Raw genomic sequence first — 23,708 nt, 5'->3', positions numbered from 1 at the left:
CCTGTGTAATGGCTCAGCTCAACCATAATGTAGCTCCAAAACACTTCCCAAAGCCAAAGTTGCACTAACAGAAGGTTATTGTCATTATATGGTGGTCTATTCCTAGTATTATCCATTACAGTTTGCTCAACCAGGGCCAGAATATCACTGCAGAGGTTTACTGTCAAGAATTGGAAGAAATTAATAGAAAAGTTGCATGAAAGTTCTAGGACGTCAGAGTTTTATTGGTGTGGCATAAATAATCTTGTTTTGTTGGTAAGTATGTAAATTTATTATTTTGATTAATAAAGTTGCTTTTGAATTTTTTTTCTTATTAAAGTTAAAACTTAAAATCTGCCATTATTTTTCAACCTAATAATAACAGTAATTATGCCCTGTTACAGATAGAATCAAGAAAACACCAATTAATTCTTAAATGTCCCAAGTTGTGCATTGCAAAAAACATTGAGTGAAACTTCAAACAAGGTTCACCAAATTTATTGTTGCATATATTACAAATAATATGCAACATATTTACGAAATTTTGGAATAGACCATTATTTTAAACATTAATAAAAACCTTTCTTCAAATATCAATTTTCTAAAACTATTTAAACAGCAGCAAAGAAATTGATTTTAATTAAGTAGCAAAATTTCCAAATATTTTATTTAAATACAGGTTCATTCTTTACAGCAATTTTAAAAAGTTACCTTCGCTTCCTTCTCTGAAATAGTGGAGGAGCTCCCATATAGGAGATCCAAAGCTTCCAGCCAGTGAAACTGTAGGAGAGTTTGCAATCTAGATAGGATCTGACTCCTAGGAAAACATGAAACATAGCAAAAACTACAGTTTTGTCTACACAGTTTTTCCACATATTGTTAAATGAACATGGCATATTAATACTAGAGAACCAACACAAACTGCAGAAACAATAGAAAAGCTACTGCAAATGGAATGTGTATCTTGATGTGCACATGTGTAAAAATGTTTCAACTGTGTAAAGCAAGTGGCTTGCAAATTTATTTATATAGATAGACAGATACAAACACATTGGAAACAACAGCAAAAACTTACATGGAAACTATGGATGGCTATTTGTGATAGTAATTAGTTATCATGGTGTTCATACCTCATGGTAAAAATATAAATATTTTCTTAAAACAAATTCTGGGAAGTATTGCATGGGACAAGAGTTCAGATTGTGCTCTTCAGTAATACACAATTCATTGCAACAAAATGATTCAATGTACAGAGTTCAAAATTTTCATAAATGTTACTCATATAAACTGTAATGTTTTAAATATATTAAAAGGCTACCCTTTAATTACATATTTTTTTTAATTTAATTTTTTTCATATTACATTAGAAAATTTTATTAAATTATAATCAAACTCTCGATATACTTCTAGTGAAAGCTGAGTTCTTGAAGGGTGAAGAATCATTTTATTTAAAATTGTGCTCTGTTATATAAAAATGGTTGCTGCACATACCATAGTTATTTTTCTAGTTATCTAAATTTCCAATATACAAAGTGTGAAACTTGTTATGGATTTTTGTTTGTGGTTCCATTCATTACATTTCATAACCCCAAATCACCTGCTGTGGCACTGAAATCTTGTTGCATTTCAGTAAAACAGACGACACCACTTTGTGATGATGAAAAACCCACTTGAAGTAATTCTCTACTTTATTTTAATAAAAGTTTTAATATCCATACCAGCCATCTTGATATACAGATGACACCACTGTATTTATTATTTTGGTTACATACTACATATATAGATATACAGATGGTCCATTATGGTACCATATGCAAACAATACATACAAATTAACTGCAAAAAATGGGCAATTACAACCATATATTGAATTGATCAAGTGAAACATTTTCATAAAAAAAGAAAGTTTTAAAGTGCTTTATTTTGTATGCTAACCCATTGTTTTACACAGAGCATTTCACTTGGTTTTCATGATGCCATATAGTTTATCAATGCATAATTGTGAAATATTGTACCAAACGTTTTGTATTATTCCACACAAGATAGTTTAGTTGTTTGGTCACCTTCTGACATTCTCGATTTTTTGTGTAAGCTTATACAGCTATAATTGTTTTCTTTCCTTTCAAATTAATTGTATCTAAAACATAGTTTTTCATACAATGTTAGTACTTATTATTTTCAGTCAGTAATAATTTAATTTCTAAAGTTTTAAGTCCACTTTTTGTTCATTTTTTACTAAAGCATACTTTTTATATAAATTGTTTGCTTGAACAATAAGTTTCTTTTAACTTCAATTCAGAGAAATGATTTTACTTCAACATTAGTTTCCTTATCTTTTTGATGTCACATACTCTTGTTTTTTTTGTTAACTCTTCAGTGTCATCAATTATTGTCCACCTTTTAAAGCTTCTTCTTGTAGTAATTTTTTTTTCTATCTTTTTTGGAAGTAGCAGATTTTGAAGAAGAAACAGACACAAACATCTTAGGAGTAACAAAAGTGTTATTTATTCACCAACAGCAATGATGATGCCTTTCACAAAAGGTGAGCAAAAAGTTATTTTTTCTCGTGCAAAAACCTTGTTCACACTAAAAACAAGAATAACTGATGTATATCCCTGGAAAAAAACTAACAACACTTTAATTATCTTCCATAACATGCTATAGTTACTTTGGAATATTTTTATCTTCCCCACAGTACAAAAACTCTTCAAAGTTCTCATTTCAAAGCATTCCTTGATACTAATTCTCTTTGACTTCAAGCAAAATTATGAGCATCTGCAACAGTAGGCATCTTTTTGGAGTCAAGACATCAGAAATGCCTCACAAATGAATATTTCACAAGTGCTTTGGCTTGCAATTTCTTTGCAACTATTATAGCAACTTACTTATATTTCATTCTAAAATCCATTATTTAGCCACTTCAAATTTTTCCCACATAATTCTTCACAAACATTTCAGTATCTACTCTGTTTAATTGCAGATAGTTTATACGAAACATTTTTTCCACTTCTTTCTAGCTCATATTTCTTTTGTATAAATATTTACACAAGTTCAAACAAACATATTAGTCATTTCAGTACACAGAAAAAGAATCATTAATTTCCCAGTGTGATATTTTGTAAGAAGTAAGATGATTGATTTACCTATGAATTTAAACAATGCCAGTTTTGCTTCAGTTAACTGACTTGTACATGCTTCCTTGAGAGTTTAATAAAACTTACTGCCTGTATGGAGATATTTTTTTCTCCAATTTCTGAACAGAGTTTTATGAAAGGCCATATGCACAATCCTACTTTTGTAGCTACAGGTAAGTTTCCTATCTATATGGCTGACAAAATTTTATGGGGAAGACATCACTTTTAATGGTTGCATTGTAATCGTATTATTTTGTTGGTAAGTCTTTAAACTGCAAACAAAAACTACACAGAAGCTGATTTTTGTCAAATGCCCATGCATCTTTTATCTTGAATGCAGAATGAAAATGTGCAACCAAGTGTCTCCAACATCAATTAACTTTGATTTTAAGCCCTATTTCAGAATTCCTGAGAATATTTAGTAGAACTTCCAATTTACATTGGGTCTATCCATTGATAACTGGAAAACATCATGAAAATCTCTTTAACTATGCCTACATCATATTTTTCAATTGCATTCTCAACCATCCCATACCACATAAAGACTTGAGTATGTTGTTAATACTTGGTTGCTCTCAGAAATCCAGTCTCGCACCAATAAACATTTTTTTACTTGTTATTTTGTTAAGCATTTCAAAGAGTAAAACATACTCTCTAACCTTTCTCATTTGATCATGTAGGCATGCTTATCCACACTGTACTAAGCACAAAGTCATTCTTTTTGACAATGCAAATAACTCTACAGTTGTACTGTCCTGAAACATGCTTTTAAAAACTAGATATTCAAGCACATGAATTGCATGGAAAATTAGAAGAAACAACTTTCACCATCCAAAATATCTAGGATTTAAGCACAGCATTGCCTATGCCAATGCATGAGGACGCATTGGTATTTGCTGTTCTGTGACTTGGAAAAGTAGTCCAAGAAGATTATACCATTGCTGCATTGCTTATTAAAATAAGACACTGGGATAAAGATATGTTAGAATAAACAATCAAATTCAACAATTACTTATAAAAGTGTTATTTTTAGACCTAAATTTAAAGTTGAAACTGAAATCTAATTCCACTTTCACTGTAGTTTAATTTGATATTAAATTAGATACAGCTAGAGATAAATCTAAATTTATACATCTCTATTCTAACCAAAACCTAAAACACCAAAGCATTGTAACTGCTAAGAATAGATATAAATCTGCAGCTTTAATTACAACTGTCAAAACCATGTTCATTCAAAAGGCTCCAAATTGCCAATTTATGTTACTGCTACTCTATTATTCATTTCAATGCCATAAAACAACCAATTTGCCATCATACTGTCATGAATTTTTAACATTAACATTATATCCAGATCATACCAGATACCAAGGTTTGAAAATATGGGTCTAGTTCAGGGGTAGGCAAGTTATTTTTCATAGTGGCCACAAAATTAAAAAATTGAAAGATGTTAGTTTAATCAAAATAATTGTATTTCAATTAACCTTCAATGTGAAAACGGATGGGGGTTTTCATCAACTTAATATCAATGCTCAATGAGCATCTTATCTCTGTCTATAAATTTATGTCAGTAAGCTGAGATCTGTATCTAGACTTAAGAAAATCTAGCATAGAAAATGTTGACTCACACACCCAAGTGGATCCAAACATGGAAAATAATTTTGAAATTGCTATCTTTAAATTTGGAAAACTCTCATTTATCAGAATAGTGAGCCACATCTCTCTGGTAGAAAATTTTTGTTTACCTTTTGTGTGTTCTACACTTTGCAGGGTAATCATCTTGTCTTCAAATCCACACTTATCCAAAGACAAAAAAGATGTAATTTCTTTACTGAACTTTCCTAAGTCAAATTGAAATGGATCAAGCAAAAATTCAAATATCAATTTCAAATTTTTAAATTTGGAGAAATGCAATTCAAATTTTTGAGATAAATTTTTGATCCAGTTTACATAGAGATCATCTTTAGCATCAGAGAGATCATAATCCTTATCATTTTCTAGAAAACTATTCAACTTTGCAAAATGTATCAAATCATTCTTCTGTAATTGTTCTGCAAGGAGGTTTAGCTTTAATTGAAATTCATGAATAGAACATGATTGCTAGCTTATTATTTTACTTCTTTCCTGAAGCTTCATATTCAAATCATTCAAGTGAGCCATCATGTTGCACAGAAGATGCAAATCACACTGCCATGACAAGGTTTCAATTTCAGGGAAATTTTCAATCTTACCTTTTTCAACAAGATACTCTTTTATTTGAGGAAATAAAGAGGTAAATCATTCCAAGACTTTTCATCTACTTAACCATCTTACATTTGCAAAATCAGTAAGATCATCAAAAGTACAGTCACTGCTTTTCTTCAAAGACTCAACAAACTGTCGATGGATGAGAAAGCTTCCACTTCTTCTATAATTCACAATTTTTACAACAATGTCCATCAAATTTTTCAATTCATCACTTTTAGATATCTGAGCACATAAATGTTTCTGATGCAAAATGCAATGGAAAGATGGCAGGGTAGACTTCACATTATTTTCAATTAAATGCTGCTTCAGAAGAGAAATATATCCTAATTTTGCCTCAGTCATGGTGGGAGCACCATCTGTTGTGACATAAATCAGTTTTTCAAAATCCAGATTAAATTTTTTTGACATTTAAAGAAATTTTTCAAAGATGTTTTTCTACATGTTTGATCTCATAATCCACAAAAGCCAAGCATTTCTTTCCTCACTTGAAGATCTGAAGTTACATATTGAACCCAAAATATCAACTGTACAATGTCACTAACATCTGTTGACTCATCTAGTACTATAGAAAAATACAAACAGTCTTTTAATTGTTCAAGCAACTGATTTTCTGTCTTATGCTAACTCTAGCATTCTGCGGACAATTGTTCTTCAACTTAATTGCAAATTATTTACCTTTTGAAGAATATCATCTTTTATTTTTGAATCATAATTCTCCAACAGAGTTTGAATGACTACAATCAGTACTTCTTTTATTAGTTCAGCATCAGAAAATTTCTTTTTTTGAGCTAGAATCCAAGTTACTTTATAACTAGCTAACATAACTTGTTCTATCGATGATAAAAATCTTTTAAGGCCTGTTTTTGTTCATGAAGTTGTGTTTTCAGATGGCTAATTTCATTCACACGATTTTTGCTATCAACTGAAAATTTTACATCAAATTTGTTGTAAAAATTGTTAAAGTGTTGCTTAAGATTGTATACTTTATTATTTCTAAAAACTCTGTTACACAAAAGACACACTGGCTTATTATTTGCTTCAATCACTACAAATTTCAACTCTCAACTTTCATTAAGTTCTCGTTTCACGTTTTTACAGTCACACACCATTCTCTTTTCGACAGTAATGCCAGAATCAATTAAATTATCTCTATTTTCTGAGTGTTCACCATAATATGGATTATTTCGTTTTCAAATTATTCACTTATCCATATTATGGAATTAAAAACAAACTATATTTAAACACTTGAAAATTGCATGATAAAAATATGTTTGCAAGCACATGCAAAACAACACACACTCGGTAACAAACATCTAAACTAGACTGACGTTGCAAAATGGGTGTAGTCTGTGGCAGTGATGAAGGCATGACATTAGTGATGACATGAAGCAGTGCAGCTGCTGATTACCACATTTGCTATGAGGAAATAAATGATGGAAAAAGTTGATTCCTAAATTTGAGCTGGCCATAATGGTGCTATCCATTGGCCATGGAGTTGCCCACCCTTGGTCTAGTTTAACATGTTGGCCTAGGCCTAAGCTATCTGTCAAGTTCTGTGATCCCCAAATACATCTGGCAGCAAATTCTAAACCATTATTATCCTTTACCTCTACAGTTTGAACTACACACAACAAAGAAGGTTAGTCTGTAGACTAACATGCTGCTTTTCTGCTAGTGCCAATACTTTGGTTTTGCCAGTGTTGTTTTTGTCCACTTCTGTGAAAGGTAAAAGCTGACTTTCCCATACTACTAATATAAAACAAAGTTTTGCATGACCAACAGCATGCCTTGTGAACATTTATTCTGAATTAGTCCTTAAAGTCACTGTGTTTTGGTCATTTATTTTTAAATTTAAATTTACCTAGCATTTGTTGATATTTCCACGGATGAATGAACAATTTTAATGCATGTTCACAGTAGGCCTAGTGCCATTTGCAATAGCCAAAAAACACATAAAGCTTTGTCTAAAAATAGCCTTTAGTGTGGGCTTTTAAGCATAGACAGCCCCTAATGCTAATATAAACAGAGATAGAATTTATATAAATATATATCTCCATGGAAACTTCAACCAAGATAAACTCACTGAGACATTCTACTTTAGTTCTGATCTACATAGGTAGCATGCGTTGATCAGAAGTTAATATTAATGATTAACAGTACATATGCAAATACAAAGCATGAAATTTGCTGTGATTCATACATGAAAACTACAATTTTCTTTTTAAAAGTTGTAACATTTCAGATAAATGCAACTACTGTATTTAATAATAGTAACAGCTATGTTTGTACAAAATCAAATAACTTAAAATTGTTCCAGTTAATCTTGTATAATCATGACATCTCAAATTTGTAAGTTGCAAGTAGTTAAAGATGAATTGTGCTGCATGGACACTGTATCAACACAGCAAAACTGGTATAAAGATTTATTGCTTTTAATGTAATTTTTTTCTACTCAATTTCACCTATATTTCACTTTTGTTCCCTCACATTATAACATAGTTCAAATTTACATTATTCTATTTAAAATAAAAGTGCCAGAATTATTACTATATTTGAAAATAATCCAATTCCACTAAGTACAGAAAAACACAGTGTATACATTAATGTTCTCATTAAAAATAACTAATTTTTAATAATATAATAATAAATATCACATAAAAATTAAAAAGTTTCAATACCTTGATGTTGCAAGTCTCTCCAAATTATGTCTCAGTCTTTGAACTTCCTCTGATACTACTGTAAATCTGTAATGTATATGAACAATTTCTCCATTATCAAATATATATATATAATTATCATAAGCAATAATAAAAATGTATTCAAATAAATAACTTATTAAAACTTTAGAAAAAATTACAGAGCACTTCAAAAATAAGATTAACTTACTCATTATTCTTATCAATAATTTTTTGATTAAGTTTCCTTTTCAATTCATCAATTTCCTTTTGATGACTTTGATATGCTAACTGAATTTTTTCTTCATGAAGTTGAACCAAGGAATCTTTTTCTTTCTTATGTTGAATTTGTAATTCTCTTACTTGGTCTTCATGTCTTCTATTTGCTTCAGTGTCTAGCTCATTGATCTGAAAAATAATGTAAAATAAGTAATACATTATCTGGCACCAATTTGATCAAAGTAATCCCTAAAGAACATTTTAAAACTTTAAATATATTTTTTATGATTCTCACTTTACACAGTAACACTTGAAGCTATAAAATTCATACAAGTATAAACTTTAATAACACAGGCCTGCAAATTTAAACTTAATAACAGTTATTTTGGTTTTAATAATGAATTTTCCATAATTCAGCTGCATAGACACTGAAAATAATATTTAGTTTTATCTACCAAGTTAGGATACTTTACAAATTGGAAAGAAAAAAATTCTTACATCAAATTATCATTTTGTTTATAACAATGAACATTTTAATCATCATTTTTGGATGTAAGAATGAAGGATAAGACTCATGTTGTGACTGGCCTAGAGAAATTTATAGCCAGTGGTTGTCAACATTTTAAGTATAACAAAATGTGACCTGATTTCATTGAAAATAATTCACTTTTGTAAATATACATGACATTTTGTGAAAAATCTGTACATGACAGATTCATCACTCAGGAATTACTGTAGAACATGTAAAAATTTCAAGACAATAAAACCATTGCATGTCTGTGTAATAAATGAATTACTGTAAAACTGAAGTTTAAATTTCACTGCTTGTTCAAAACTCAGTGCATTTCATATACGTTAAAACATAAGTTGTTTTATACTAAATTATTTTGTTTTTAAATCCCAAATTGTTAATTCTGTCAAGATGGACTCAATCAACTTAAATCACGACCCCACACTGACATTTATAGTTTCCATTCTATATCTTCTAATATGTTTTTGTACATCTTCACAAAATTTTGCAAGCTTTTAGCAATCACTGGAATCTTTTCCAGGCCAAAAAAATCAAAATTTCTAATTAATATTTTCACTAAAAATGTTTTCATGAACATATAAAATTAAAGTGCTAACTGTTTTAAGTGCAAAGTGATTTTCATGTTAAGATTAAAAATACTTTTCTTCATTTGAAAAATCTCAACTTTCATTTGTGTAATTCCAGTAAAACTTTAAATTTTATCAGTTATTTTCCCAATTATAACTTTTAAGAGGTGGAGAAATGTGAGTGGAGGAAAGTATCAGAAATACATTTTTAGCTTAGAAAAATAACTTCCTATACTGTGCTTCCTTCTGCACAGAAGATCTTAAAATCCCACATCAACCAACCTCATAAAAAATATGAAATAAACCTAAATTATCCTTTATTTCTGTGTAAGATGACTTAACTTGTAACATAAAACTACCTATGTTTATCTTAAGTAGCTTTAACCTTCTAGCAGTATACATCTGTTTCTAGTTAAATTTTATTGTTTTATTCATTGTTCTTTGACCGTGTCTAAATAATGTTCCTGCCACATAAGATGCAAGTCACTTAATGAACATGTATCAAGTTATATAAAACACAGGTGACTTGTGATTTTCTCACAAGAGTACCTTTGGAAAAATTAAAATTATTGTTCTTTATTCTACATATTCTAGCTTTAAATGTCATAACTTTTAAATTTTATTACTTTTATAATAATAAAGAATACACATGAAAAACAAACAATATAGTACTTAAGTCTTCTAATTTTTTGCTGTCAATGAAACTTAATCCCACTTTTCTTTTTATATTAATGATACTGCTCCATTACATTTTTTATTTAATTAAATAATGCACCAAAAACCACAAAAGTTACAATTTTCCAAATCTGACAATGTATTTCCGATAGTTACTTTACTTTACTAAGATTAGCTCTCCATGTTTTTTTGCTGCCCTCTACATGCAAATAAAGGTAACTTGGGTGGGAGAGAGGGGGAAAATGCACCAACATGAGGATTACCTCCCCAATCTCAAAGTCATTAAAAACAATGGAATGAAGGTACACTCCATTGGGTAAACATGGTTTGGTCAGAAAACATGATTCATCACAAGGTTAAAAGCACTCAGCATGTGACATGCCATCAAACAAATGTGATGATTTTGAGTTCAAAAGAAAAGATCCAAGGAGAGAAAACACAGATCTTGACCAAGTGCACCCTTGGTGAATGACATGAGCCACCATCGTCAAATTGTTGGAGTAGATCATGATCAACCAACCTCTGGAAATGGAAAGAAAATGTTCAAAGACCAATGAATAGCAAGGAGTTCAAGGAGCTCTAAAAAGATACATTCATGAACAGATGTAAATCTAGCTGCAGTGGAGGAAGTGGAATGCCGACTAAAATATGATCCTTGTCCAACTACAATCAGAAATCATCCATAATGTAGGAATGAAAGGTGAGGAGAACTCAAAAAATCCCGAGTAAGGTTCCAATGACTGTGGAGATCCCACTGAAGGGGATGCACATGAGCCTGACTGAGAGGCATGAGAGGAGTCATTGAAGACTCCACTCCTATAAGAGATAGAACCTTGCAAACAGAAAGTAAAGTAAACATCATACATAAAAGAACTTTACTAATGAACAAAGGTTGTCAAGCAAGTTCCTACTAGACCAAAAACCACTGGATAATCACCAAATTGACTGTTGGCATACTATACATTGTTGTGAAAAATGGCAAGCTATAGAACTGCAAGAAGAAGAAACAGGGAAAGGCTGGAAAGGTCAGGAGACAGGAGTTAGTGCCATGCTGAATGGGACAAACAAGCCACCAGATGAGGAAGAGTGGACTGTTGTTGTACTGAAATGACCCTTGACTCTAAAGGTTCCAGAATTCTGTCAGGCACAAAACATTACAAAAACAGACCATAGAAAGGTCCTGCAGATAAGAAGCCAGAAGATGGGTTTACAATAATATGGCATTATGACAGCAAAGGCCCCAACAACAAAGAAGGCACATTTGCTGAGACAGAGCCAAAGACAACAGACAGGCCAATATGGAAATGAGGAGTGAGAGGACATATCCAGAGAAACCTCACTGGGTTCATGTAAAAAAATTCAGACAGGAGATGGATTGAAAAGAAGTATCACAATAGAGTCATTATGGTAAGATGGAAGACTGAAATACTGAACACCTGATGAACAGAAAAGATGACACCAAGATGAATGGGAAATTTGTAACCTGCCCCCAAACAGGCAGAACAAAATCTAACAACTGCTAGTCCAGATAAGAACAGCCTGCTTCATGCTAAGAGAGGATGAAGAAATCTGAAGCCCATGAAAGATGAGGCATACTAATGCTGTCACTCAACTGGGAGGTGAAACTTTCAGCATGAACTTGTATATCAGGGACAGAGGAAAACTAAATAAGGTTGGAAGGCAGAATCATGTAAAATGGAAGGACTTGGGTTATAAGAATTAGAAGCAAGAGACAAAGTATCTCATACCTGAGAAATAAAATCTGAAAAAGCCAATGAGAACCAAACAGGATCCTCAGGCAGGATGTGGGAAGACACAGTGAACTCTGAGAGAGGGTAGAGAAATGATCAAAATCATTATCAGTGTGGCCCAGATCAAAGGGCTCAAAAGTAAGAGAGGCAACAGAAGGAGACAAAAGTCATCCCACATAATGCTCAATCTCCCTGCAAATAAATACCGATAAATTCTTCGATGAGTCACCTGCACCAGTGACCCGAAGAATGGCTTCAGACAAATTAGACAAACCTGAAGTGGTCATCTGAACTGAAAAATTCATGTCTAACACCAAACAAACAAGCAAAAAATTTGGCAACAAAACGCACATAAATAAATGCTTTTAAAATGAAAGTGAAACTTCCTTGAAAATAAATGAAATAAAGTGCAAGTTAAACTGAGGTAAACAACTACAGGCATAACTGTAACAAGAAAAAAAAAGACATTTGAACTCAAACACTGCCAAATAAGAAGTGACAGTTCAGTATTGTCACACAGAGGAAGTCATATGCATCATGTGATGGCATGCTCTCCTATTAGTGGAGAGATGACACAATGACTTGTATGAGAGGCAGGTTGGGACCTTTGATTTTAATAAGAAGATGTAGAGCGCTTACGACATGCATTAAAAAGTTTGCATAAAGAGGACAGCACAAAACAGAAAAAGCTAAATCTGGGAATGGAGGGAAGTATTCTATTGAAATAATAGTGTGTAAAAAACATGTCCAATAACTATCATAATTTTTGTAATTATATGACAAAAGCTGTTAAACATTCAGTTAAACCTGCCAATGTTTCTTATGGGAATAATGTTTGAACTGGAAGTGGAACAGACAACTATACAAAAAACAATGTAATATAATATGTCCATTTGATATTTTGAAAACTTTGGCTTTCTATTGATTATAAGTTACATAATGTGAAATGTCAGAGAACTATTGGAAATTTGTGAAAGAGATGATGTGTCAAGTAAGTGTTATGGGGGGTTTGATATTGTTCTTGTTGTAGTTTTCCTGATATAATTTTTAAATTAGTAAGCACTTTTGTACAAAATTTTGCAAATTATTAATAAACCTTATAATAGTTTTGTATGCAAAATATCAGATATTTTTGTGACACAGTATATTGATCATCAAATAGAACTATTGATAAAACCCCAAAAAAAAGGATGCGACAGGTGGGCATGGAGAGAGAGAGATGTGATTTTTTATCTAATGACTCTGAAACCAAGTAAGATTGAAGGCTATAAGAATTATGCTTTGCCTGAGTGATGAGAACATTATAATGAGTAATTTACATTTCTTACTTCTTGGAGGGGTGGTATATAAATTAAAGGTGAATATCTTGAAAATAAATGGTCAGTTGATTTATTGTTTTATGGCACAAAGTAGCTAGACTATCTGTGCCAAATATCCGTTAAAAATGTAAAAATAAAGTAAATGTAGTAAAATTCATAAAAGGAAATGAAGGTAAAACAAAACAGCATTTAAAGACATAAATAGCATAAAACCAATGTTGACATCTAGTCTACAATGTTAAGAGAGAAACCACAGCAAGAGAAGTTGTAAAGGACTTTCTGTAGTATAATGGTAATTATTATAACCCGCCAGGAAGACTAACAGGTAAGTACAAGAACCACTGTCAGTCACCTGAAGTTGGCCTTTCCAGTCCTGGTTCCAGGTTTTGTGTCATTATCAAAATGTAAAGTAATAAAAGTTTTAAAAGACATGCAGCAAAATTGTAATAATAACTCGCCAGGATGATTAATGGGTAGTTCAAATGGATAGTGCAAACAGCAACGTTAGTCACCTGAAGATGGCCTTTCCAGTCCTGATGTCAATTTATTTAATGTTACAGTCATTTTCTAATTTCAAATCGAACTAGAGAGATTGTGATTCCTAAAAGGAAACCACAATAAAATAGGTTTCATGAATAAATATAAAACACTTAAATGACATTAAAAAGATTAATGGCCTTTAAAAAACTAAAAACTTTATCAAGGTGGACAGCGTCACCATCAACAATAACACTGTCTAATGTTATTGACAAACCTTGGGACAAAACGTGTTTAAAATGGTGCTGTCGTTGAGATTCGCAAAGATGGCAAGAAAGTAAAATGTAGCTTACAGTGATTTTAGTGTTGCATAGACTACACACTGGTGCATCAGTTTCAGATAAAAGAAAACAATGAGGTAAAAAACTGTGACCAATGCGTAGTCTAGTTAGAACAACTTCCTCTTTCCGATCCTTACGGAAGCAAGACAGCCAAAGTCCAATATAGAGTTTTAGTTGGAAAAGCTTGTTTTTGCATTGCTCACTCCAAGTGAACTGCCAGCTGGCATGGAGCCAAGCCTTGAATACAGGACCATAGTCCATGTATGGAATAGGCACTGCAGTGATACTGCCAGAGCTGATAGATTTAGCTTCCATGTCTGCAAGCTTGTTCCCGTGAATACCAACGTGGCCTGGTATCCAGAAAAACTGGATTGAAGTAGGTGTTAACGAGAAATGGGTCAGTCGATTTTGAATATCAGCGAGAACAGGGTGTGAACCAACATGAAGCAATTCCAGAGCCAGTAGAGAACTAAGCGAGTCAGTATAAATAATGCAGTTGGACTACTGCTTAGCTTCAATATGATCCAGGGCAAGAGAAATGGTGTACAGTTCAGCAGTGAACACAGAAGTTGTAGAGGGGATTCTGCGTGCAACCATCAAATGATGGCAGAGCCCACAGAGTCACCTGATTTGGAACCATCCATATAAATTGGAATACAAAGATGTTCAGTAAATAAAAGATGGTACTTCCAATCAGGAGTATCTGCTCTTCTCAGATGACTTAAAGAAAGGTCACATTTGGGGACTGTAATAAGCCATGGTGGGATGGGCTGACCAGTGGATTCTGCATTGTTATCCAAGGACAGACCCAATTCATCCAATTGTGCCTGGATCGTCTGTTCTGAAAAAGTACGGCCCACCGAGGAAGGAAAACACAACCCCAGGTGGGATGCTTTGGTAAGGAACCAAGTTTCAAAAAATATAGTAAAGACAGTTGCAGAAGGCGAAGGTGCAAAGAAGGTTCATGAGACTCTATGTATAAGCTCTAAAATCGGGAGGTGTGGAAAGCCTTTAATGATGAATGGGGTCCAGCATCTTTAAGGCCAATTGTCTGGCAAAGCTATAGACCAGTGATCCATAGTTGAGTTTCGATCGAATAAGAGCACGATATATCTTTAACATAGAACATTGATCCACTCCCCAACTAGTGATAGAGAGGACATGAATGATGTTCAGTGCTCTTGTACTGTTTAATGCTATTTAATGTGTGGTATAAAGGACAGCTTACGGTCAAAGATAAGCCCCAAGAACTTGGTTTCAGGGACTACAGGCAGCAAAACTTCACCAATACAGAGTTCAGGATCAAGATGAATTCCCTGTTGGCAGCAAAAGTGCATGCAAACAGTTTTAGAGAGAGAGAGAGAAATTAAAGCTGTTTGCCATGGTCCACTCCAGTACATGATCAAGGGCAGTTTGTAGTTGCCTCTCAATATATTTCATATTCAACAACTGACATAAGATGTGAAAGGTGTCAACATAGAACCTGTTTACAACAGTGAAAGGGAGTTGTTCAATGATGGCATTAATCTTTATACTGAAAAGTGTGACACTCAAAACACAGCCCTGAGGGACTCCAAGTTCCTGTATAAAAGATCAGGAAAGTGTCAAACCCACATGAACTTGGAATCTCCTGTCATTAAAAATTTTTTAATAAAAATGGGTAAATGGCTACATAATTCATATATATGGAGGTTTTGCAAAATGTCATACCTCCATGTTGTGTCATAAGCCTTCTCAATGCCAAAGAATATTGATACAAGATGTTGTCGTTTGAGAAAGGCTTCTCTGATTGATGTTTCAAGTCAAATCAGGTGGTCCATGGTGGAGTGCTGTCGTCGGAACCCACATTTGGTGAGCGAGAGGAGGTTGTTTGATTCGAGAAACCAAACAAGACAAGTATTAACCATCCTCTCTAAGGTCTTACAAAGGCAGCTCATCAAAGCAATTGGACGGTAGTTTGAAGGAATCTTGGGATCTTTCCCAGGCTTAGAGAAAGGCAAGATAACATCCTGGCACTGGGCATTAGCAAAAACATTCTCCTGCCAGATCCAGTTAAAAACAATTAGAAAAATATCAAGAAAAGCAGGAGATAGATGGTGCAGCATGTCATAGTGTACATCATCTGGTCCAACAGATGTACTGCCAGACTGATGAAGGGCCAGTTTCAGTTCCACCAGTGTAAAGGGACGATTATAGTCATAGAGACAATCAGTTCGAAAGGAAAGAGGTGTCGCTCTGCCCGAGTGTTGATGGCCAAGAAAGAGGAGGAAAAAGCAGAAGTGCTAGATACCCAGCAAAAGCTTTCACCTAGAGTATCGGCGATGCTCCAGATATCCGCTACTTCTTGGCCATCAGATACTAAGATCGAGAGGGGAACAGAAGTGTTGTGCTCACTGACCTTTCGAACCCTGTCCCATATGACATTAAAACTGGTGGTAGAAGAGATGCTAGTTGTAAACTTAATCCAAGATTCCTTCTGGCTTTGACGTCTTACCCACCTAGCATGTGCACGGGCCCTTTGGAAAGTGATGCGGTTTGAAAGTGTGGGATATCCATCACACAGCCTGTCCTTTCTGTACAGAGAAAACTGCCGAAAGGTGACTGTGTTGGCAGGTTTCAGAAATGTTTCCTGTAAAGAAAGACATACAGGATGGTAAGAAGCAATCAGTGTTTTGATGTCATCCAGATTAGATCGTAAACCTTGACAGTTCCATTGTATCATGGTGGCCATTTTCAATGACGTGTCGACAAATTGACTGGAGAACCCTTCTGTTTATGACCACGTCTTTTTTTCCTTACTGTCCTTATTCGGGGGAGGTCTATCAACCTCCAGGGATCCTGCCCTGGGTCAATTGGGTAGGTCTTTGTTGTTGGAAGGGGATTCCAGTGACTGAGGAATGACTGTTTTGCATCTTGGGGTGAGAGAAAAAGATGTATCCTAAGAAATATCTGTACTGAAACAAAAGGATGGAGATCTTGGGGTTTGTTGGAATGTATGGGAGGAACAGAGATGGGTGTTGAAGTTGATTCATCCACTTTTTTAACCATAGTGGTCAAAAGGCTTTTCATTTGTTTTGAGAATGATTCTCTTGGAGGCACAGATAGATCTGTCTGCACTCCCACTGTAGTTGTGGAACGACGTGCAGTAGCATATGTCCATGATGAAGTGGTGAACAGCAATTTTTGAGCCTCAGGATAAGTAATGTTGAGTCGTTTTCAAACGCTGCACCTCTTTTTCCTCCAATCATTTAGGGCAAGAACGAAAGAAGGAAGGGTGAGAACCATTGCAACTGACACAATGTGGGCCCGTTTCACACTCATAAGCATCATGGTCCTTGCCACCACAACGAGCACATCAGGGAACCACGACATGACCTCTTTGAGTGACCAAACCTCTGACACTGAAAACATCGGAGAGGGTTTGAAATGTACGGCCGCATCCTGCAATTAAGATAACCTGCCTTGATAGTGGCAGATGCATGTTGTGACGTAAATGTCAAAAGGAGGATATCTGTCGGTAGTGTAACTCCATCTTTGCGAGTGGAGATGCGCCTCACTGCAGAAACTCCTTGAGTGGAGAAACCAGCGAGAATCTCTGACTTGGGGATGTCCTCAAATCCCTCTCAACAATAACTCCTTCTGATGAATTCAAAGTAGCATGAGGTGTAACCTCAATAGGTATATCCCCAATTGCCTTTGAATTTAAGAGGAGTTCACTGTGTTGGGATGTGGATGTTCAAACCAATGTCTCCAGATCAAAGCTTCTTTACTGACTTGAGAGCCAGCAAGTTCCTACAGTCCCTTCTGACTACAAAAGGGGGACATTTGCCCTAAAGATTTTTCTGAAAGAGAATGTAGGATGAGAAAATGAGGTACAACTAATGATACAGATGTTGAAGATTGCAGATCAGTCTTCAAGAAGTGGTTGTTTACAGATTGACTCTTTTTTCCCTAATTTATTTTATTTTAGTAGGAGGATCCATAGGAAAAAAAGAATATTTCAGTGCCCACTGACCCCACTCACCATGGAGCCTTACGAGGGAATGCACTACAATGTTAAGCAAGGACACTGCAGCAATGCCAATGTTTCATGAGCACTATATCCAAACACCAGCGTCAGACACAATGTCCACAACACCTGTTGAGAACTTCCAACACTGGTACTTGGTTGATTCTAGCCCAAGTGGACCAGCCAATTGATCCAAGGGGGGCATCCAAAGGCTGCCCGTCTACAGGAATTCAAGACCAAAGTAGTGTGTTAGGGTTAGACCCCTCAACCACCAGGATCTTCTCCTCCCCTTCACAGGTCACCACACACAGCAAACACGTAGGTGGATGTTTAGATTCCAGAGAAGGTAACCTGAAAGAACAGAACCTTCCCTGAGAGGTCCCCTCACCACATACAGGAATCCACACTGAGGGGCAAAATAAATGATACAATTCTCATACTAGGAGGAATTAAGTTGTTTTTTTCTTTTCAATATTACCTTATAAAATTAAAAACTTAAAATCTGGATCATCAGCTACATTGTGATGTCAATTTTATTCCTATATTATGATGACAAAGTACTTTAATTAAATTTTGAATGTAATTCAGTAAAATTTCATGCACAACAAGATGCCCATTGTAAGACGGTTATAAGAGATGCATAAAAAGTGAAGAGTTAAAGATATCTTAAAAACTTAAAAATTACCTAATGTGATAGGATAAGACCAGCTATTTGCTCACCTTGTGCTCTAATGTTGCTAATGATGAAGCTTCTTGACTTAATCTTTTGGCTTCAGACTCTGTCAATTGTTGTTCAAGGTACATCTGGAATAAGAAATGGTTTTAATTTATTCTTAGAAACCACAACACTAAACCCATAGCTGTGATGTTAATACTGCAGTTAAAATTGATGCTACTTTGTATTATTCTTTTAAACATCAAAATATTTTTAACCAGTTATTATCCTTACATGATTGTCTTTTTAATAGGTGTTTTTGGTGTGAGAGAAGTAATACAGAATACAATTACAAAGCCACCATGTGTCTTTCCAAAATGTGGCAAACCGTTGGCAAATAGTACAAATCTGTTGTACACATAATAATCAGATATCTTCATAAAGTATTAAATCTGATTCTGAAGTGATGCTCATGTGAAGAATAGAAATACATTTTTGTAAAACCTTCTAAATGCATATAAAATGTTTATCAGTGTTCTTTTATACTGTATCTGATATTTTCTCTACTCTAATATGAAATGTTATAAAAACAGCAACGTACAGCAAATGAAGTTAGTAGCTTTGACATCAAATTCCTAATATCATTGTGAATGGCACTCTGTGTAAGGTCATGGCATGCATACTGTGACTCAAAAAATGTTTGATTTGCACTAAAATATTTTGAAGTATAAAGTTTTGCTATTATGGAAAAATTAAAAATAAAATTTCAAACTATTTTATCCAGCAGTGTTGTTTCAATGCATTAAAATAAACCACACAAAAGGTGTGTCAAATCAACACTTCAGGGGGCCCAAGTAGTACCAAAATCTCATGTCATTTTTTCACATCTTATTAAAAGCTAGTTAAAAAAATGACATTTCAAAAACAAGTTCTTATAATTGCTGTAAATAAAAGTGAAAAGGACTTGAACAAAAATAATATCATGAGAACACATAATCTATGAATGATATTAGTATAAATATTTATTTCATCTACAGAGATACTATTAATAAACTAATAGTTTGTTGATCAGAATTTCCAAGTAAAGCTGTCAAGTATTATCTAGAAACAACCATCCTTAATTTTAAGTTGACACTCTAAAAGAAAGGCAGCTGGTCACAACAGCACTCAGTACTAATTTTGGGCTACTTTTATCTGACCGAATCAGAGATTCAAAAGATATCACTGTTTCTATTTAACTACAGTGTGAGTGTCAGATTTACTTTATTTAGGAAGCAATAGTTTAACGAATCACATGTTGTGAGTTTGTAATTGTTGTATTGTTGCATCATGTTACTAGAATCTTACATTTTGTTTTTCATTTTGCATCATAGTATCTCCTAGTGTGTGTGGAATGTTCTTGGTCCCAGTTAGGCTATAAATATGCATAAAAAATGTAATTTGAGTAAGATTTGTTAATTCCAGATGTTAGTCAGATAGCTAATTCTAGACTACATGATTGTGAGTTTAGTCGTAAAGAGCATACAGTTGTGACGTTTAAAGTAAAATTACCACAAATTGTATTGCAATAACAGAGTAGAGAATAATAATTTGTCTTATTGTTCTAAAATAATTGAAAAAACCTGTGTGGACTCTGACAAAAAAGAGGCAACTGTTTAACTCCCTCAACATGGGCTTAGCCAATCTGACCACCAACATCTTTTTGTACTCATTTGGAGACTTCACAAATTTAATACTTCTAACTTCCAATACAATGTGTATATTTCTTCACAAAATTTGACAGTCTTTCATTTAACATTATAAGCCTTTCACATACAAAAAATCATACTTTTTAGTGAAGTATTTTTAATAAACTAAAGATCTGTCCATAAATATGTTGAGTATTTGTTTTGAACAGTCTGTGTGCAAAGTACTTTTTTCACATTAAGATTAAAAATACTCATCTCAATCTCAGATTTCTATTGTGTAATCCCTAAAATTTCTTAATATATTTCAAACAAATTTTTCCAGTAAAACTATATCTTATCTCTTACTTTTACTCTCAGTCAAAATGGGATCAGTCAAATTGAATGACCCTATAAATACCAAAGAAAAAAAAATTAAATCTAAATTACAATTTTTTCAATTTCTAGAATGACTTCAAATTGTAACATAAAACTATATTAGTTTATCTTCATAGTTTTAAGCTCATAACAGTATAAATCTATTTATAATTAAATTATATTGGTTTATTGCCCTTTAAATTGTGTCTAATTACTAGCCATGCCATAATAAGTTGTAACTGCAAGTGTATGCCTTGTGAAACATTTTCATTATTTATTTTATCAAATATAATCTTAACCAACCTAAAAAGTTTCCCATTTTAGGTACTTGCATAATAAAAAATAAACATGGAAAACAAGAAATAAATTATCTATTCAGTCTTATTTTTTCTTGCTGTCAATTATACCTAAGCATACATATTTTATACTAATGGTGGTAGTAATTTAAACAATTTGTATTTAATTAAATAATACACCAAAGAATACAGACTTAATAACATGCAAAAAAAATTTCCTCTAAGTCTCAAAATTTTTCTGGCTTTTTAACTATGCAACAAGAGTTATTACAATTTCATCAGAAGATGATCATTTACGTTTCCATGGGAATGAGGCTTGTACTCTGAGCAAAATTGACATTATTTGTTCAAAACACAATGTTATACAATAATATGTCATATGATTGATGAAAACCTTGACTTTCTATTGGTTACTGATAATATACATTAAAAGGTAAAAGAAAACAAATTCTGAAAAAGAAGTGTGGCAGGAGGGATGTGATTTTTTTATTTATAGTTCTGTAACTAAAAATAATTAAAGGCTATAAAAATTATGGTTTGTCTGAGCAACAACAATATTATAGAGAACAATGTATGTTTAATTTCGTATATTTTGAAGGGTTGGTGGATAAAACAGAGAAGATGCCTAGATAAAATGTGTTACTATGTAACATTGTAGAAAGTTTAGAATTTTTAAAAATAATTTTATTAAACAATTAAAAACTTAAAATGTACATACTATTAAAATATGGATTATTAGCTTATTGTTTATACCATATTAATAAATACAACAAAAAAAGTAGCTTAATAAAAGTCTGAATACAAGACACTTTCTATTATACATAGTATAGGATACCCGAGGCAAAGAGGTTAAAAGTCTGGATACAACTGTTGTAACCACAGTGTAAGTGAAAGTATCACTAACTGTATTGTAATAACAAAGCATAGAAGAATAATTTATCTTGTCAATTGTGTTCCAAAGTAACTGAACCCATCTGTGCGGACATTGATGAAAAAAGGACAATTATGATAACCAAGAGTGTAACAAACATCAATGTATGTTTGACTTTCTCTGATATATTATTTAAAAAAAAAAAGAGAACTGTGTGGTGTTTGTTTGTTGTTAAAAACTTTTCACTAACAAATAACAGACACTTATTGTAAAGAATCTAGCCCATCCATACACAAAACCTGGCATAAACACATCAACCTTAGAAAGCACCCATGGAACCAAAATATGATGCAATTTTTTGCAATAATGGAAAATTAACCATAAACTCTTTGATCTACAGTCTCAGTACACAAATTAATGGACCACACTTGGCCTTATTAGCTAAAACTAAAATATTATAAGTAAAGAAAGATGATTGTATTAATATTACAAATTTTTTTTTACAACTGTTATGAGAAATACATAAAAAAGAAAATTAATGCTTTATAATCCCACCTTTTCATTTGCTAGCAGTATATTTTTCTGTTCAGCATTATGGTACAATTCTTGAACAGTTATTAGTTTATTTTGTAGTTCAGTGATTAACTGTTGATTCCTCACTTTCATTTGTTTCAGTTCAACTAGCTTTTTGTCCATTTCAGATTCCCTAAATAATGTTTCTTCTTGTTCCTTGGGTAAATAAAACAGTATATTAAAATATATTAGGAAAAAACAAAGATATCATTCTTTTCTTGGTGTCAATGAAATGTTTTATTAATTACCTTATGCATGAGACAGGACTTATTCAAAATATTCAAAAAATATAGTTATCACTCCAAATTATTATAATAATAATTTGATTAAAATAACCATTTAATGACAAGTACACCTTTCAATACTTTTCTATGCAAGTCACCATGTTACATTCAAAATTTAATTAAACACCTTTACTATAAATTTGTGGTTAATTAATATTACAATGTATGCTATGGATTGAAGTGTTATGTTATCTAAAGGCACCTTTTAAGAACTAAAACTTTAAATGCACTATTACACTACCAACGAACTACAATAATTCTCTAACTTGGTACTCTGTATCTTCAGTAATACAATGGCATTATGTAGATATATATCTAGACTTTAAGACACTTACATAACCTTTTGAATTCCACATAGAAGCCCATACCCTGAAAAGAGAGAATAAGAGAATGATATTTTACAGCTCTCAATTGAATTGGGGTAGGTGAGGCCCAATGAAGGAAGGAGCAGAGGAAACCCCCAAGATGAACCAAAAGCATTTATGGGTGTGTAGATAAGTTATTCCACTTTGCTAAGTCAGTGCAAAATGACAATGTATTAGAGAAGAAACTGAGAATGGTAAAGTGAGTTGTCTTGTGAGGAGGCAAGAAGCAGCCACAAAGATGGAAACGAAGGTCTCTGTAATGAATCATGCAGGTAAAATACAAGAACCTGAGGAGGAGGGAAGTAAATAGGTTTGTAAAACAAAGGAGATGAATAGAAGTAGAGGACCAGACTTACTGAAAAGACTTTCAGAACCCATGGATCAATTACACAGAACCTCCAAATGTGGGTAAATTGGAGACTGGCCTCCATCAGCCCTGACCAAAGAAATGTGGTCAGAATAAGACAAATATAGGAAAAGATTGTCAAATTATCACAGTTCAATTCCCACTAAAAAAAAAAAAAAAGCAAAACCAACACATCACCAGTTTGTTCTGCTTGTTGATTGAAATTGGTCAAATCCCATCAGACAAAAGCCATCACTTCCTGGGATATGGCCAGATCTGACCCATTGGATATGGTCAGTAATTCTGCAGCAGTTTTAGTGACCACCAGAAATTGGAAGTGTATGACTCACAAAATT

The 23,708-nt window shown here is 33.2% G+C and overlaps 1 protein-coding gene across 4 annotated transcripts in view; it reads right to left on the bottom strand.

Annotated features, from left to right (window-relative positions):
* Positions 1-23,708, bottom strand: part of LOC143256892 (uncharacterized) — a 68,733-nt gene that overhangs the window by 13,276 nt on the left and 31,749 nt on the right. For all 4 annotated transcript variants that reach the window (XM_076514711.1, XM_076514714.1, XM_076514713.1 and 1 more), the window contains 5 exons: positions 22,340-22,513; positions 18,641-18,724; positions 8,243-8,439; positions 8,035-8,100; positions 691-796 (listed from right to left, as the gene is read on the bottom strand). In XM_076514711.1, the coding sequence (XP_076370826.1) occupies positions 691-796; positions 8,035-8,100; positions 8,243-8,439; positions 18,641-18,724; positions 22,340-22,513 (627 nt within the window). The remainder of the gene's footprint in view (positions 1-690; positions 797-8,034; positions 8,101-8,242; positions 8,440-18,640; positions 18,725-22,339; positions 22,514-23,708) is intronic.

Source organism: Tachypleus tridentatus, chromosome 7 (genome assembly GCF_004210375.1).
Source record: "Tachypleus tridentatus isolate NWPU-2018 chromosome 7, ASM421037v1, whole genome shotgun sequence".
NCBI classification, from domain to species: Eukaryota; Metazoa; Arthropoda; class Merostomata; order Xiphosura; family Limulidae; genus Tachypleus; species Tachypleus tridentatus.
This window is presented reverse-complemented; position numbering and strand designations above follow the sequence as displayed.